Raw genomic sequence first — 18825 nt, 5'->3', positions numbered from 1 at the left:
CTTTGCCATGTTTGATTGTGTATGCAACACAGCTAAAAATAAAAACCATTCCTATACTAACGTTACCAGATACCTGGTATAAAACAACAGTGTGCAGACAGTCTTAGAAATCAAACTGTGAGATAATGAGAACTGGAAAATCATGTTAAATGCCATAATATATTGACATTAAAACTTACACATGCAGGTGAAAGAACAGAGAATGCTTGCCATTTGTAAATTGAGAATTTCCCTGTGTTGGTATAAATCACATTGATTATGAACTGTGCATAGGTAGCATGCAACACAGTGGCTGATGTTTTTATTGTTTCTGAGTGTTGAATAGACTCAGTTTTTCATACATATATTGAAAGCATACATGCACTGACAGATGAACCAGTACTGCAAGTACTACTGGTATCCTGAAGTACATGATGATTAAGGGATCTGGGAGGCAGCCTCTCTACCCAGTCACTTCAAGATCTAATCTTTATCCCAATTCCATTTGCCAACTTGGATGAGTAACAGAACTGCAAGTCACAGATCACATGTCAACAGCATCTACAGAAGAAGCCTTTATCTAATTTTTGTATGTATACCAAAAACCTCAAGAAGTCCTTAGGAGCTATTCCTCCTACATTAAGATAATTTTCATAATCTATTGCAGGTATATGTTCTTAAATAATTAGGCGATTAAATATTACAGCAGCAACTTAGGAATGTATCTAAGTGTACTACAGAATACAGTATTTTATTTTTGGAATGTAATTAACCAAAGAGAAAAATCTAACAAAGCAAATGCAATAAACACTTTATCAGTTCTTGTGAGAATCTAATGCAATTGCACAGCAAATAAATGGGATTTTAAGCTGCTCAACACAGTAGAAGTATTGTACTTGAATGCAGAAAACTGCTTCTCCCCAAAAACAGATTCACTGTAAAGGTTTTTAGAAAGTTTTCAATTGTTGAATGAATACCTGAAACCTTACACTAAAGTCCAATCTCAAACAGGTGATCAGCAACAGAAGAGCCATAAAGCCTAGAATATAAACAAACACCCCAAAAAGGAAAACCAGTCCCCTTCCCCTTCCACCCATATGTCTTTAAACTCTCACCTACTTTTATGAGCTAGCCTTGTTCCCCAGGAGAATTTATCTCCTGAGACCTGTTCCACTGAGATAATCTATGCTATGACAGAAATCCTTACTCCCTCATCTATTTAAACTATGTCCCATCTCTGGAAGTGTTTGAGGCCTGGATGGAGCTCTGAGCAACCTGGTCTAGTGGAAGGTGTCCCCGCCCATGGCAAGGGGTTGGAACAAGGTGGTCTTTAAGGTCTGTTCCAACCTAAGCCATTCTATGATCCATGGTACTGTAAAGCAGGATATACACAACCCTGCCAGTTATGGCTAAAGGTCTAACTAAGGAAAACACCTCTGACAGTTCTCCAAGCCATCTCTTATCACTTTATCACAACCACCACAGAGTGGTGCAAAATAAAATCAAATAAAGATTTCAGGAGTTTAAGATTTATATCAAAATAATCAGCAAGTTAAAACACAGTTTTCCTTCCCCCATTTCTAAAGGAAAGAGTGAGAAGGCTATGCAAAAATACTTCCCCTTGTCCAGAATATGGTTCAATTGGAACATACAGTAAACTAACACCACTATCGTTACTTCAGCTTTTGAAATTATTCACTTCCAAATCAAATGGATGCACTTCTACCTAAGGTCTTGGAAAAAACATTGCATCAGGGTTTATCCTAAAAAGTAACTACTTACAATGTAAAGAGTACCAGAAATTATTTGACGTTTGAGTCTTGAATTTTAGCAAGCAAACATACAAGTTGATGCTTTTTAATGTTTTAGTCACATTTAATAAAAGCTGATATGGCCACTGAGGTGCTAAGATCTCTTTTGGACAACAAACTAAGAAGGAATCCTGTAAAGAATGTTTAATTGCATCTAACTGCTAATCAATGTCTCTCTCTGATAGCTCCTGCTGCTGGACCAACACATCCTGCAAAATCATGACGGCAAAGCATCACTTTTGGTGTCTCCCATGTATATTAGGTTTAGAGGAATTACATAACTGTTCAACAGATAGATTTCTCCAGAGGTACTGAAGAGATAGATTAAATGTACTCAGCAGTCAGAGTGTTGTAACTTAAAATTCTATTTAAAGATACCTTTAAAGGGTTTTAAATAAGCCAAGTCCTTTAGACTGCCCTTTACAAAAGAAATAGTTACACCAAATTTGTAATCATTATTTACAACTCAAATCCTTATTTTGCACTGAAAATGTTATATATGGCTAGGACAAATATTTGACAGAATATATACAAACACAGAGCTGTCAGGAGAGTAAGTCTTTAATCACAATTCACTTCCTTTTAAGATTTTGAAACCATGCTAGCATTACTTTTTTCAGATTAGACTGTGGCTTTTAAAAACTGTTTTAAATAGCCTTCTGGTCTGACTGTTCCATTAGGTTGGCTTTGAGCTGTTTTTGCTTTTCCTAGTTTCCCTAAATGCTTTTGCACTCCACCAGTCTATTTCAGGCAAGTCTGTAGGGCAGAAGTCTCAAATGCAATACAAAAATTTTACAAAAACAGCAGGGATCATCAGTGTTGGTGCCAAGGTGAGGAGGGTTCAGTCCTTGGGGAAGTTCTGGGATTCCCCAGCCCTGCCAAACTGCAACTGCAAACCAGTCGAACAACGTGCAGGTCCTTGTTCAAGAAAGCCAAGCACGAACAGCAGAGGGCACACGAGAAAGCTGAGGGCGTCACATGGGAACAGAGGAAAAAAAGCAAGGATGTAGGTCATGAGGAAATAGGTGGCAATGGCTGAGGAATACTTGCTGCATTCATGCTGGGTTTAATCCCCCTAACATACATCAAAATCCATCAGAAACCTATTGCTCCTTATGCACTGAAATCTTCCAAACTAGGCAATCTAATGTCTTGTTTAAAGTCTATTGACTTTTCCTTTATTTTGCCTGCTAACACTTTAAATACACAGTGTAGCAAAACACAGGCATTTCAAAATCTCCATCTTTTTTCCAGGCATGTAATTTCACCAACTTCCGAATTAGGACTTGGGCAATGTTCCCTGGACAAGGAAGGGAACAAATCCTTGAAGCAACCTCAACAAAATCCAGAGAGTGGAGGCTAACTCGAGCAGCTCCAAGGAGGGACAGAAACAAAACACAATATACACAGGTATTTATACAACTCTTGATAAGCAATGTACAATAAGGAACAAACTAAGAAATTTCATCTCTGCTGAAACTTGATGGAATTTATGCCATTGACTAAAATTTGGTTCCAGGATAGTTTGCTCTTTTTTCCCCCACACCCTTTATATCTTGCATTTTAAAATATATCTACCACATCAGGATGGTAAAATTCTTCCTCAAGCCTGAAGTAAACAAGTACTAATTTATGTATTTGAAGACATGTTACTTAAAGGAAGTGATCAGCTTACAGTAGTTCCTTCCCAGAGACTTTTATGTCTTTGTACAGTCAGAGCTAAATGCTACAGATTAATATGTGGTGTAACTACCTGCTCCCATGGGAGAAGAAGCATTTTCTAAACTACTTCTTTTCAGTATGTGCAAGTTAATTAAAGCCATCTAGGACTCTCATTCACATACTTTAAATTAGCTAATAAACAAGAGAGAATCTTAAAAGAAAATACATCAACAAATGGTCCTTACACCAAACTAGTTGGGACAATGTGAAATTTTAGGAGAAAATGCTGAAAACTATTCATATTAAGATAGCAGGCAAGGGTACTTTCTTCATACCTTCAGTGAAATGTAGTCTAAACAATACAGAGAATAAATACAACTGCCAGGCAACAGCAACTCTCAAATAAGCTTATTTTAGATAGTAGTCACACATTACAATGGTAGCTAATGCCATATCTTTCCTAGACTAAAGAACACAGACAAATACCATTATCACCTAGCCTACCTCCATTAATTTAAACACACAAAAATTCATACAGCCTCTTGTACTACAAAACTTTTCTTAAATTAAGTCTCTACTACTTTATTGATCTTCAGAGCTGTTAGATGGACAATGGCTAATAATATAATCTTCATAATGCCCTTGCTTTTGAATGCATTCTAGCATTACAGAAGGCAAGAAAACAAGTATTTATCTTTAAATCAGGAAGAGGCATTTGGGAGAAACAGTGCAAAATACACTCCTTAGCTTTAATTCTGTAAGCGTGCAATAGCCATTTGGAGTTGGAAATTAACACCCTGTCCACAAATGTCACTTTTTCTGATCTCAAACTCTGTCTTTCCAAGCTGAAAAGCTGGCCCCATTCTTCACAGCAGAAGCACTATTCATTGAATTACACTCTACATCCTCTTACTCATTATTTGGAGCACATGGAGGAGGAAGGGGGAAAAAAAGACAGTTTCTCTAATCCACTTAGTACAAATAAAGAACTTCCATTTATCTGATGCTTTATGGGGCTTATTTACCTTCCTACTTTTTTATTACCCACATCTATTCATCTCTGCCTCACTATTCCTTCATCTTGATGGACTTCCTCCATCTTGGAGGTGACTCAAAGCTGCTGCTCTGGAAACTGTGGAGACAAACCAAGAGTCAGAAAAGCAGCCCTGGGAAGTCATAAAATCAACAGCTTCTAGTTGCCAAATGCCAGACCCAAAGTGCTTTTCACTCCTGCTTGTTTGAAACAATATTTGGGATGTCAGAAAAAGAGCAAAATTCAGGATTACAGGCAGGTGTGCTATGTTGGTAGAAGTTATCAAGCCACCACAGATCCATGGACTGATGAGAAGAAGTAAGGCTGAAACATGAAAATGCTTGAAAGACATGCTTGTTCCAGTATTTGGAACAAAAACTAATCAGAGGTATCTCTATTCTCTTGCAATGAAGAGATGAAACTACAATGACAGGTGGCAGAGTACTTCAGTAAATTAACACACCTGCTTCCTTTCAGCACTGGAAGTTGCCATCTGAGAAAGAAGCAAATCCTTCTGACTGTTTGGCAACTGTTCAGGGACACACCTTGTGGTGGTTCTTCCTCAAGAAACTCTGAGACTGGCCAACTACACATACCTGCAGAAGAGCTTCTGCTCCAAACTGCTGAGGTGAAACACTCATGCTTGCTAGGAAAGTGAATGAACGACTTGATGATACTTATTTTCAGACACCCCAAGAGAAGCCAGCAATGGTCATGCAGATCAATCTTTCCCTGCCAGTGGCTATAAATGTTCCCTCTGGAACACTCCCAACTCCTGCCAGCGCAGTGGTGGAACAAAAGCACTGAGAGCAGCAGTCCCTCGTTGTGCAGAAGCACCACCAGGATCTGCTGAGTCCTCCCCTGCCCTGCCACCTCACCTGAGGAAAAAACCACATGAGATGGAGGCAAAGGTCAGCTGCACAGCTTCTTTCCATAAAAAAGGAGCTCAAGGCAACAAAAACATCTGCATCTAGCCCTACTCCAGTGCCTGTCCCTGGACAATGCAGGGGAACATGGGCATCCATTCCAGAGTTTTTCAGCAGCAGCATCACCCATATGACCAGCACAGCCAGAACCATGCCATCAACATACTCTGGGATGCTATAACACACACAGACCGGCAAAGAAGAAACCCCAGCCAAAACGCTGTCAAGGCACAGCTGAAGGGCTTGGTTTGGAAAAAACCAACAAACCAGCCCCCCACTTCCCTCTCTTCACCTCCCTCAAAAAATTCCAAACAACCACCAACAAACTCCTGCAAATCAGCTGCAGGAAGTAAACTATGTCCATTCCCAGCAAGCTTTAGAGACAAACACAAACACTTGCAGAATTCATAGCCAAAGGTGCACAAAGGCCCAATCTGTTCAAGCTATGAAGGCACCCAATTGACATGAATACTTGTGCCTAACCACTGAAAAATCCTGTAAAGTTCTAATGCAGTCACATAACAGCTATTATGGGTAGGGACTTGTAGCTATTTGGCAACAGTGACTATTTAAGAACTCTAATAGGTCATTTCCCAGGTCGTTATTTTAAAAATAGAGTCCCAGGTCTGCTGGAGGCACTAACTGCAGTAAATGTGATTTGATGCTGCTCTTACTATGGCATATATTTAAATGCAGCACTAATGTGGTACTTTACAGAAGTGTGACAAACATCACACCCCTGGCTCAGTTATTTTTTAAAGGGATCTCTTGGGTTAGAATTGAAGTAATGCACTTCAATGAAACAATCAAGATCCTGGAAGTTAAATGCCAGTTTACAGTTTGTTGTGACATCCAGGATGAAGAGACACATCCTGGAATGAACTGCTACACTGAAGAGCAAGTAATGTCATGAGGACAAATTAATGTGTTTAAAGACAACGTGGATGAAGTCAGACAGCCTAATGCAACTCCTAGTTGCAATGCCAAACAAGATGACTAACAACTGACATTGCCATAATGCAGCTGGCTGTGCAGTCAAGTATTGGGCCACCAGTGCCACTGCCTAGTCTTAAAAAGGACTTCTTGCTCAGAAATCCTTCCAGTCATTATCCTGTTGCAGCGCATTATAATCATAAGCCCTGCAGTAACATTAACATACAACAAAAACCTTCACAAAAACAGTTGGAAGCCTTGCAGATAATGCAGGAAAATTTCTACTTACAACACTTTTTGGCTTTGTATTCTTCATTGATTTTACTTTCACCACAGTTTTACTAGAGGATATTTAACTGGGGGAATAAAGATCCCTGCCTTACATGTAAAGCTCACTTTTTGTTACAGGGTGATAAAGACGACAGTGGGAAAAGGTTGTTATGCTAACAACTCACAAGAAAAACAAGAACTAAAAAAACTAAGCATGCCAACATATAAGTTTAAAAGGCAGCATTACAATACTGAAGCATTTCACAGTTCCCTACACTCTGAGCTATGGATAAAGCCCTAAGAATTACATGCTCTTTTCCTTCTTTTAGTAAATCTCTATATGCTTGTTGATTGGTATTCCAACAAGCTGGATGAGTTTGGATGAACAATCCCATGTGAAATAAGGAAGAGTTCTCACTATGCACAATTGCTGCCTACCAGCAAGAACTAAGGGATATGTACAAACAGCAGCCCCACAAAATTAACCCTTAGAATTTCTTAACCCTTAGAAATTAGCGTACCGCAGAACACTGGAAAACTGCAGAGCTTGTAAAAGCATTTTATTCCTCCTCATCTCTCAAATCCAAAGACTGCTAAGAAAGAAGAGGAAGGTGGATAGGACAGGAAGGAGTGAAGGACCATTAACTTAATTTTCAAGCAATTCAGTGCAAATTTCAAAGAAAGAATTTGGGGGGACAGGTGGGGTTTTTGGCACAAGACAGTCATAACAATGACTGAAATTCAAGATATTTTTGAAGGCAAGTGAAAAATTGCACTTCAGAATGCAATTTTTATTAGAACCATTTTAGAGACCAGCAGGTAAAACAACAAAAATGGAAAGCACAAATTGAACAAGGGTCTGCAGTTGGAGCAAGAGACACTTCACAGGCTTATCTGAAAAGCAGTTTCTCCTGCTGACACATAAAATACACATTTTATGCAGCTATCCTCTGAAACAAGAGGTCTCAGTGCACTCTGATAATGCAGCTGAGCCAATCTATTAGCTCTCAGCTGGCAAAAAGATGTCAAATGGGATCAGCCACCTTCCCCTCACGAGCTCACAACACTTTGCTTTTACCTGAGCTCTGCTGCTTACTGGACTGCACAATACTGCTGATTGCACTCACTCACACAGCAGGAAGTTAACCTGCCAAAATCTCTTGTCAGTTGATGCTGAATCAGCAAATTAAACAGTAAACTGTGAGAGCCAGGGTATCCAGGGACAAGTGCAGGGGTGGGGCTGCCACTTCTGGCAGCAGCCAACAGTAAGTTCTGCCCTTCTATATTTATTGTGCCATACTTGCCCTAGACTACTCTTGGTTCTGCCTCTTTTTCCTACCAGGAAAATATGCAAGAGTTGCTACAATACATACTGAACAGTAACTAATGTGAAAAAAATTTATGAGAGCAGGGAAGTCTTCAGGAACATACTGAGTGGGGCTTTTTGTTCCTCTTTAAGAACTGCAGAGTTAAAACAGGTCAGCCAGCCACTGAGTTTCACTCTAGTTCAAACATAGTGAGTTTAAATATACTGGTTATAAACACAGTCTGCCAAGAGTTGATCATGATCTCAAAATCCTTTTGAAAACATTAAACCTTGCCTAAATGACTCAAGGCCATAAGCAAAGTAAAAGGTTCCCCAATATTGTGCAGAGAGGCAAAGCTGCTCTCTTTTGCACTACAACTCAGAAGGAGCCTAGGCAGTATCTTGACTGAAAATCTGAAGTAGTTACCCACAACCAGCCAACACACAGTTGTTCATTTCCAAGATTTTTCATTTTGCTGTTCATTTTTGGTTCTCTACTGTAAGAAAACTTGGCTATTCCCTGATCTCCATCAAACATCCAGCTTCCCTAGTATCTCCATGACACAGCCATGTGACAGGTATGTAGAAAGAGTTCTTTGTGTTCAAAATTAATGACCAAAGGACAGTAAGAGCTAGCAGAATTAGAAGGACTGCTGTACACAATATATTAAAGTTGTAAAGAGAATTTAAAGTCAATCATTAGGCCACACTTACCTCCCCCTATAAACTCTTTACTAAAAGCCAAGTAAATAAATTACAGATTTATGTCTAAACCACATCACATCAGAAGCAGTAGCTGGTTTTCTGCAGACATTCTTTACAGTTATTTCAAGTTATTAAAAATGCTTTTCTGGCTTGAGATCTCATACCTACTTTTAAACTAAATAGCAACATTACATGGAATTTTTTTTCATTTGTAATCAGATTTCCCCCCTCTACATTGAAAAAGCCCCTTTCCTAGTGTAATTAATGCTGAAATCTCAAAAGGTGTAGAAAGCACAGCAGCCATCTACAAACCATTTGTATTTCTTTAAAAAGTGGTATCTAATAATTTACAACCAAATTCAGTCCCCAGGGATTATGTTTGAGATCTCTGGAAACCTTTACACTTCAATGGAGGATAAAAACTGAGGCAGAGGATAAAATCTGGTACAGATGCCAATGAAATGCACACACGTACCTATACTGGAGGTATAATCGGTGGCCCCAAAGATCAACTCTGGTGCCCTGTAGTACCGAGAGCAGATGTACGACACGTTGGGTTCTCCACGAACCAGCTGTTTTGCACTGCAAAGAAAACAACAGTATTTCAGTAATGAACACCTGCAATATTGCTGTGCACACCAACATGAAGCTTTGTCACTCTTCACCCACTCCCCATTCTCAAATGTTGAGGTATAATATTCTTTTAAGCTGATTCAAACAGACTCCTTGATTAACTGTGAAATCAGTCCAATCCATCAAGCATCTACTTTGTACTGGGGACAGCAAAGGAAATTCCACGTACAATCTAGGTGAAAAACAGGGTCAAATTATTGGCTGCCAGTTGTCATTTGAAAGATACAAAGGCTTGTTTACAGTGGGAAGGAGGACAGAAAACAGTTTGGTCAAATGTAGTCACCGTTCAAGGTTTAAAAGCTCTGGATACTCACAAGGACTGAGGGGGGTATTTTTGTCTGTTTGGGGTTTTTGTTTGTTGGTTTGCTTTTTTGTTTGTTTGGTTTTAATTTCCATCACAATATTCTGCTCCTTTGCTACTTAAGGGAGCTTGGTATGAGGTGACAAAGGGAAAAAAAAAACCTTTGCCATTGTATTCACATATTCATGGTCCACAATTAACATGAAGGTTTCTCTTATACTGTAATCAATCAGCCACAGAGGGTTTAACCTACAGTATTGCCTCAATACTTCTCTTTAAAAGAATCCAAGAAAAGAATGGGCCACAAGATCCCACTGCTTTAGGAACATGAGTTTATGGGCATATTACACTTCTTTCTTAATTAACAAGTGCAAGACAAAAAGGAGCTGGAAGACAAAACTTCCTTACTGTCCTTTTGGAAATATGACATTCACCTAAATAGCACCAAACACTGCAGAGTGGCAAGCCAGTCAAATCCACTGCTCAGCTCTCCAGACACTCCTCTCAGCCTTCAGTGAAGAACTTCCATCACCCATTTTAAAAAGTCTCAGGTTTCTATATAGAAACTACAGTTAACAAATTCCCACTGATAAAAAAAAATGTATTCCCTTTATGCATTGTCAGTTTTGAGCTTCAGCACGATTCCTACTTTGCCCCAATGCTGGTGAGGTAGAGCTGAGGAGATCCCAAGGCACGGCCACGACAATGCACTGCATGAATAACCCCCATCTGACATTCCCACTCACTATGGCCAAGCAAATTTAGCAACAGCAGCCTCTGTAACCTCTCACACATATACCCTAACTATTTTAGTCTGCAAAGTTACAGCACAATCTAAAGACTGAACTTTCTCAGAGAGAAATCTATGTTCTGCCTCACTGCAGATTGCAACAATTTCTGTATCAGTTCTAAGGTAGAGGCTGGACTCTAAAGGTGATTCTGAGTGGATATTGGAAATAAATGTGCCTTTGGAAACTAGAACATAGATATCCACTATCCAAGAGCTTCAACTGCAAGTGCTGCTTCTGATTTTGAGCCTCTATGATATTAGCAACATTAAGTGAATTGTTTAAGTGCAAGTAGACTGACTAGTGTAACATCATCCTTTTTAAGTTACAATGCCACCACGTCTGTCCTTGCTTGCCCAAACACACTTCACTGCAATAACTGGTTCTGGTTTTCCATGCTGCAGTATTTTCCCTATGTCATGGTATATTTATTTCATTTTCTAATACCTACAAAAACAAGAGGCGTGAAGTTTAATTCCCTCTCTCTTAATACCCTTTTCCAGCTCTTCCCTGCCACTCCTTTGAACTCACTTTGGGGGCAAATAGAATAGCAGTAATTCCTCTTTTAAGCAACAAATAAAAACCTTCTAAGGGACACTGAGAATTTCTTGGCAAAGTTGCATCAAGGTTCACTTTGAAGGAAGACCTCTTCACCAGATTTCAGGCCACAAATGCACTTACCTTCCAAAGTCACAGAGTTTTAGAACAGCTGTATCAGGGTCCAGCAAGAGGTTCTGTGGTTTTATATCCCGGTGGCAGATCCCAAAGGAATGGATATAGGCTAAACTCCGGAACAGCTGATACATGTACAACTGGAACACAGAAACAGCAGTCAAATCAGGGTAAACAATCAATCAGTTTAGCACAAACCCTTATTAGAAGAAAAACAAAATCACTGAGAAAAAGACCATACTGAATGCCTATTAGAGCTAGGAATGTGGGCCAGGTATTTGCATACCTTCCCCACACGCCCTTTGCTACATACACACACATGTGGTTCAAATCTTTTCATGTGTCCTTTCAGATAGCATAATTAGCACAATTCCAAAGAAATAATTGTGCCAGTTTTCAAACATTTGTAAATAATGGCAATCATAAAAAGCATACACAAAAAAGTTTCAGTTTGTTCTACAAATAAGCCTCTTCACAGCAGTGAAGTATTCCAGGTTATTAAAAAAACCCCAAACAAACAAACAACCAAAAAAACCACCCCACAAAATGCAAAAGAAAACCTTTTAGTTAGTGAAGCTATATTAAATATAGCCCAAAGACAAGGGCAGTGTCTCAGCCTGTCACTGAAGTGAATCTCCTAGTGTTTCTTGCTGAGGGGACAGAGTCATTTTAATTTCAAATCTCTGGATGAAAACAGAAGGCAAATAAAACCAACTGTTCAAAATAAGTTTATGCAAGGCACAACAAACAAGTATGCTGAGGGAGAGTTTTGTCTGCCTACTTTCCAGGGCTGGCTAACCCCTTAGCAAGGAAGAACACAGCAAGAGGAGGTATTATGAAGCCAAGAACTTCACAGGAAGCTTACAGGGCAGGGGGAGGATGTCCAGCTTCTGGAGATACACACTTTTTGCTATGGCTAATGAAAAGCTGCTGGATACAATTAAGGATGTTTACAGTCATAAAGGCATAGAAAGCCCTGTTTTAAGGTTGACGAAAGGCTGCCAGATTATTTTTTATTTTTGTTGTGTCCCCACAAACAAAAATCAAGCTACAGGCAGGACACTATACCAGGGATGCAACTCCACACTTTTCTTTCACAAGCACATTTTTCCACAGTTCACCTTTAATGGTCTATATAACCAGGTGCAATTACTTGATATTGATATCAGGTCATGTTTGCCTCTCTTTCACTATTATCTTGGTCGTCACACTTTCTCTCCCCCTTGTTTTTTGTTGTTTATTTGGCAGGAAAGTAGGAGAGGGAAGAGAATTGCTTGAATTTTGGCTCTAGGCCTCTGGTTTTCATACTTGTTTCTGAAAACCACAACTCTGCACAAAGAAAAGCGAACAAACATTTTTTCCGAATTGCCTGTTCTAGTCCCTCAAGTATGTATTGTGCAAGTGTATTGCAAAATAATGCAAAAGACTGCTCTAACTTGAGGGGTCAAGTTAACACATGTGGGATTTATAAAGCATGCCTTTCATCTCCACAAAGCAAACCCAAAATTTCCAAGGACTCCTTACAGCAGGTTAGAAATTACACATAAAAATTAACCAGAAGATTACTAGAGCAGCTTCTGTGCAGCTTTAAGTTTCTTTGTTACTCAGGGAAAAGCAGCTCTCTGCCTGCCTAGTTATCCATTAGAAGTGAACAAATAGGTATGATCTGACCTTTGTGTAGCCAAGATGCCTGGAAAATTGCAAAATCTTTAATGACATTAAGGCAACATGATCTTTTTAAATACAGGATTATATAAAAGCCTTGCCAGAAAAATAAGAATAGCTTTCCAGACTACCTGGAACAGGAAGTCCCAGGCATCCTGCAAGATGAAAGAGTTGAAGCAGATTTTTCTCTGAAAGTGTAAGGAAGAACAATTTTCTCAAGTTCCCACAACGAGAACAATTAGGGCAAGAACACTAACAAAAGATATATAAACAAATAAACAAGATATCAAAAGCCAAGCCTACAGATTTCAGGGAGCATATAATCTGAGGACATGATGTTCCACCAACAGACCAAAGTGAGACCTTGAAGTCTGCTGGATGATAAATTTCTGTCCTTTCTTAAAAATCAGGTAAACATAATGCCTATTGCAGAGACATGCCATTTACAATTTATGCATGTAGTTATGGCACAAAACTTCATTATTGAAATAATTACTATTTGTAGCTTTCACCTTTGAAACTTTCATCTTATTTCCACCAAAATGAAGCTTTTTCTTAAGCCAGCCCTTACATTAAGCATTACACGTTTAAGGAGGTATCTGGAGAAATCAATATGCATCAGGAAATTTTGTTGGTAATTTCCATTAAATATTACCTGTGTGCCATGTTAACAAGTTAATGCCATGTGAAAACATCATTTACTAGTGTGTGGATTGTGCTCACCACAATATAGGAAACAGAACTATGAGGCCGCAGATGGGTGCCATGTTGGACAGCAAATGAGAAATTTTATTTACTTTAACTCCTGTGTAAAAGATGCATACAACTTGAATAAGTTTTTGAAACTACAGTGTGCATACAAGCACCTTACCCCATGTAGCTTTTGAAGGCATAAGCCAATGAGCTTCAAGTAGAAACAAAAATGTGCCTTTCATGACCACAACAAAAGCACATGAACTCTTACTCATATGCCAGGAAAAGGGGAAGATAACAGATTAGAGAACATCCTCCTGACATCCTCTTTCAGTTCCTGACCTTTGTTCTATTATGTCTTCACCATCTCAGGAAACTGAAAGCCACTAATCTGGCCGGTCTCAGCCTCCGTCCAAGCTGCATCAAAAACAAAACACTCCCCCCACACTCTGTATCCCCAACCCAGTCCAAGATTTCTGTAAGGTCAGAAATTGGGAGTGTTTAAGTCTCAACCCTCTATTCTTCCGTCACAATAACAACAAGTAATTCTAAATTTTTTCCTTACCTCAAGATCTATTTGCTTCTAAAAATTTCTGAAAATTTACTGTTATGTCAGAAAAGAGTATCCACAGTGTATTTCTGTACTATCTTGCTTCACCTAACCACATCTGTCAGTTACCTACCTTGACATAAATCATAGGGAGTGTCTGTTTGGCCCGACTATAATGTCTGGCAACTCTGTATACTGTTTCAGGAACATAGTCCAGCACCAAGTTGAGGTACACCTCATCTTTCTGGAAGAGAATAAAGAAGAAAAACAAATCAGCACTAGATTTGAGGCATAAAGTACAATCAAAGTGTTAAAAGCAACCTAAAAGATGAGAAAGCTGTGGACATTTAAAGTCCCATCTTTACCATGGAACTATTTAGGCTTTGTACTTGTGCATTCATACTTTTGTCAAACTTATGTTTAAGGTCATGTTATTGTTCTGGTCTCCTATGTAAGATATTTTCTGATTATAAATGGAGACAAGGATATAATTGTTCTGCCCAGTCAATATTTTCATTAGGAGAGTATTTCAAGGTAACATCTGCATAATAAGTTAAAACAGCCTATTAACTCATTAGTCCCTTACCTGCCAAAACCCAAGAAGTGCAAATTTAAAAGCTCAAAATTCAGCCCCCAACAACAACACATGAAAAAAAGTTCAAACAACCTTCATCTTTTAGAAATGTTACTTTGATCTTACTGAATTCCCAGCTATTAAGACATTAACACACATTAACCATTTGTATACAGTAAGCCAGTGTTAAAATTTATAATCATTCTGTTTGCAGGTATTTCTATGTCCCAGTTATTTCCAACTTTAACATATGAACTTATTCATTACAAAAGAGAACAAGCCAAACCCAAAGTCTCAAGTATAATTTTTAATATCTAGGATTAAGTTAGAAGTTCATGTGAACATAACACAGAGAAACAACAAAAGTAGCCTTATAATAAGGTACTTTGTTACATAATAAAGTACCTTATTATACATTAGCAAAGGAAAGAAGGACCAAAGAGGACTTAAATGACAAAGTACTATAATCATATAGTGCCTAACTGCAAAACTGAGAATTTTCAGCAGTGAAACAGGTCTTAAAGAGACTTCTGATATTTTAATGCAGTCTTCAGTGCAAATCCTACCAGAATTGTGAATACATCTAATGTTGGGGAGTGGGTAAAATCCATTAATTCAGCATAAAAAATGATTTTGAGAGCTAGTGAAGTAACCAGAAGTAATCTCTCCTGTACCTGTTATTTTATCACCTAGAACTTTCTATAGAGAAAGATAATACATAGAGAATTTATACAGATGGAAACAGCACAGAGCTCCCAGGTCTTCAACTGGAGGCCCTTGTCAGAAGATCCACTGGCTATCTACATCTTAACACCTGAACCTAAACCTCATCTAGCTACAGCAATTTAATACTACTCTACTGCAACTTGACCCAGCACTTAGAGCACAGAGTGAGGTGTGCCTCTGTCACAGGGCTCAGCTGTCCTGCCACAGCAAAGAGCAGAAGTCTGGTACATGCCAACACACAGAGAAATACACACCTTGAATACATATGCAGAGAACTGCTGGCTTTGTGTGTTTTCAAGGCTCAGAATTCAAGATCTCTGCTTGCCCTTATTTGACAATAAAGGCTTTATTTTCAGGACATTTTAATAGCTCTTACCAATACCTCCTAATAGACCAAGTCACCTTGTATGGCCCTGCCTATGTCGTTTTTCCCTACAAAAAAAGCTCTTTTCTTAATATCATTGTTTAAATGACAGTGGCAATAGCACAGTATCAAGCAAATGACAATGGCCCACCAACTTGTATCTATCTGGTCTTATCATACTTCTCAAACATAGACAAGGAGCGGCCTCCAAGACCCTGCCTATGCTGGTGCTTCTCCCAGTGCCATCCCAGGAACTGGGAACAATGGGAAGGCTTCTGGGGACCAACCTGGGGAGAAGAAAATTTTTGAAATGGATGAGAAGGGACAACTACCAGCAGTGCAGAGGAAATACCAGACAGCTCTGGAACTCCACAGACGTGCAAATATATGCAAGGGAAAAAAAAACCAAAACCACTTGTATTTTAGCACTTTTCCTGCAGCAAGGAAAGTTCTTCTTTCCCTGACTCTCACTTCAAGCCAATAAAATTCATCCACTGCCTCTTCTTAGGTCAGAGCTTTCAAGGTTTAGTTATAAAATACCAAAAATAAATGTCCTAAAAAATTCTAAGTTAGCTTATGCTGGTAAGGCAATCTGTAAACCATGAGAGAAAACAGTCACATGAATATGAATGCTGTTTGCTTCAGTGTAGGTACAACCTGATGAATATGCTAAATGTCTGCCTCTCAGAGGATGGGAAAGTCTTACTGGTGACAAATCACTTCACCGAGTACTGTTACTGAGGTTGGTGACTTTGATCCAAGTATTCATGTTTCATGTATCAAAAAGATTTACATGAGAGATTAGAGGAAAAAAATGAGTAAAAATTAAATTATAGTGATTTTATAATCCTCTCATAATACAAACAAAAGGACACATGTAAAACAGTAAAACATATGATCAATAAACCCTGTCTACACTACTTCACAGCAGAGAGTTTTTAGAACTACACTCTAGTTCATATCATCTTTGCTTTGCTTTCAGCGCCTCCATTTTTATTTCTAATTTTACATGCTATTAAAAATGGGACCAATTCAGTATCATGACACAAGCACAAAAAACCTGGAGGCATTTGCATCTTTAGAGACGAAGGCTTCACTTCTGAGTTTTGATGCCATCCTGCAGTACCGGAACAAACAGCGTGGATTTTGTGTGGTGCTGCTCCTGTGTAAATGTGTATCACACAGAACACAAAGGCACAAGAACACCTTTCCCCCCCCCTCATCAACTATCAAGTTTTGATGTACCACTTGAGGGACCCAGAACTCCAATATGCAGCTATAAATGCAAGACTTATCCCATAGGCCATGTAAGTGCCGGCATGTTCCACCCCTGCCACACACAACCGACTCCAGAGGTTCTCTTAATGACTGCTATAATGAATTAAAGACTATTCAGGTGTTTTGAGTGACATCCTCCTGATGTCATCTGGCACTGGTCTGATAAACATACAGGAAAGATTTTACACAACCCCTGATCCTTCTCAGCGAGCATGAACTGGATGAAAATAATATCCAAGTTACCTGGATTCCCCTGAACAAGATTCAGGACGAGCTAGGAAGCAGTCATGGCCTGACAAGCTCTGAGCATGATGTAACCTGGTTTGCCTACCTCATGCATTCCTCCTAAACACATATTTTTCCAGTGACCCAGATGTAATGCAGTAGGAAACAGGGTTAGCTTGAAGAGCTTGCCAAATGAGGGCAACTGCTCGAGGATCAACTGGGACAATCAAGGCTTATCTTTCCATTACAGGGAACCTCACCACATATTCCACAAGTGACTTGTTTCCATACTGCTGTTTCAAAACTGCTGGTCTGGGAACAAAACAAGGTAACCTGACTGTCACAAGCATGTCTGAAATTACCTACAGAGAACAGAAAAGACCAGAGAAGCTGCAGCATACGAAATACAGAAAGCAAACACAAGATGTCATTAAATAACTCACTTCTCCTTAAAGACCTTGGGCTTACTAGCCTTCTGTTGCAGATCAAGTGTATTTTTATTCTCCTGGGCTTGCTGCTAAGATTATGACCATGTACAGTTAAAAATAAAAAAGGAGAAGAGCAGAATAGCAGATCCTGAAACCCAGAATCAAAAGTATTTCATTAGGATTTTGACTTCAGCAATGCAGCTCATGTACCAGCATCAAGTGCTACAAGCTGCTTTTTGTCACTTGGCAGATGAATCCTCAGTTGACAAACACTGCTCCAAAATGAGCCACAGCAAAATAATCAGTGCTTTGCCATCAAATTGCTCTGCACCTCTCAAGAAGCACCAATTCAGGCACTGCTTCACTTTGGTGGGAAATACTTAATGCAAGTAAATACTCGTGCAACCTGTACCATAATAAGAGGCATGAGAAAGACTAGGACACAAGAGCCAAAACATTTTAGCAACTTCATTCTTTTTCTTGTGTCAGAAATTGGAGACAAAACAGGATGAAAGTACATGGGTATTACACACAATGTGGCTGAGGACTGAGTAAAATTGAAAACACTGCCTTACTGAAAAAGGAAAGGCTGGAGGTGTCCAACTCCATTTTAAAACTCTCATCCTTTCAGTCCACAGAAGTAATCTGTTTAAAGCATCCTCCAGTTGTGCTTGAGGCCAATATAAAGAAACAGCTATTGAATTAAAATAAAGCAATGGCTATTGAATTCAAAGATTCACTTTTCTAGATTGTTCCTTGCAGTGATAGTTAAAATATTGCTTCTCTGTGATCATCTCCTACCTTGACAAACCTCAAATTGATCCAAAGTGGTTCCTACAAGCTTTTGTTTTCATTTATCAGACACACTACATTTACAACATGCACATATAAAGTAGCAACCAACATTAAGCCAGTCACAGTCCAACTATTTCCCCTATTTACCACCATGATGATAGAAGCCAGGGAGGTCATATATGCCAAACACCAAACTAACAGCAAAAGGAAAATTCTTACTCTGATAATATGCCAGCATCTAGTAAGACATTGGAAGTACTCCTGAACTGTCAAGGCCTATGTGGAATTGAAGGAAAACTTCTCTGAACATCAAGTAATAGGGTAAGAAGGTTAAGAAACTATTCTGGATGCCCTTTCTTTAGGGTGACCATATTTACTGCTCAGCATTTGGGAAAAGTGGTGAACATGCTCAATTCAGTTTTCATCTCCTGGCAAATCAGTAACAGTGTGACAGTGGTTCTGGTGTGGTTTGGGAGGGGTTTTTGCTTGTTTTTGATGGACTCCACCT

General features: G+C 39.1%; 1 protein-coding gene across 2 annotated transcripts in view; it reads right to left on the bottom strand.

Moving 5' to 3' along the window:
• GSK3B (glycogen synthase kinase 3 beta) overlaps nt 1-18825 on the bottom strand; it is a 148843-nt gene that overhangs the window by 42387 nt on the left and 87631 nt on the right. For both annotated transcript variants that reach the window (XM_058045038.1, XM_058045040.1), the window contains exons 4-6: nt 14061-14171; nt 11029-11159; nt 9101-9207 (exon numbers count right to left, since the gene is read on the bottom strand). In XM_058045038.1, coding sequence (XP_057901021.1) covers nt 9101-9207; nt 11029-11159; nt 14061-14171 — 349 coding nt within the window. The remainder of the gene's footprint in view (nt 1-9100; nt 9208-11028; nt 11160-14060; nt 14172-18825) is intronic.

The sequence above is a fragment of the Melospiza georgiana genome, chromosome 2 (assembly GCF_028018845.1).
Source record: "Melospiza georgiana isolate bMelGeo1 chromosome 2, bMelGeo1.pri, whole genome shotgun sequence".
Taxonomy (NCBI): Eukaryota; Metazoa; Chordata; class Aves; order Passeriformes; family Passerellidae; genus Melospiza; species Melospiza georgiana.
This window is presented reverse-complemented; position numbering and strand designations above follow the sequence as displayed.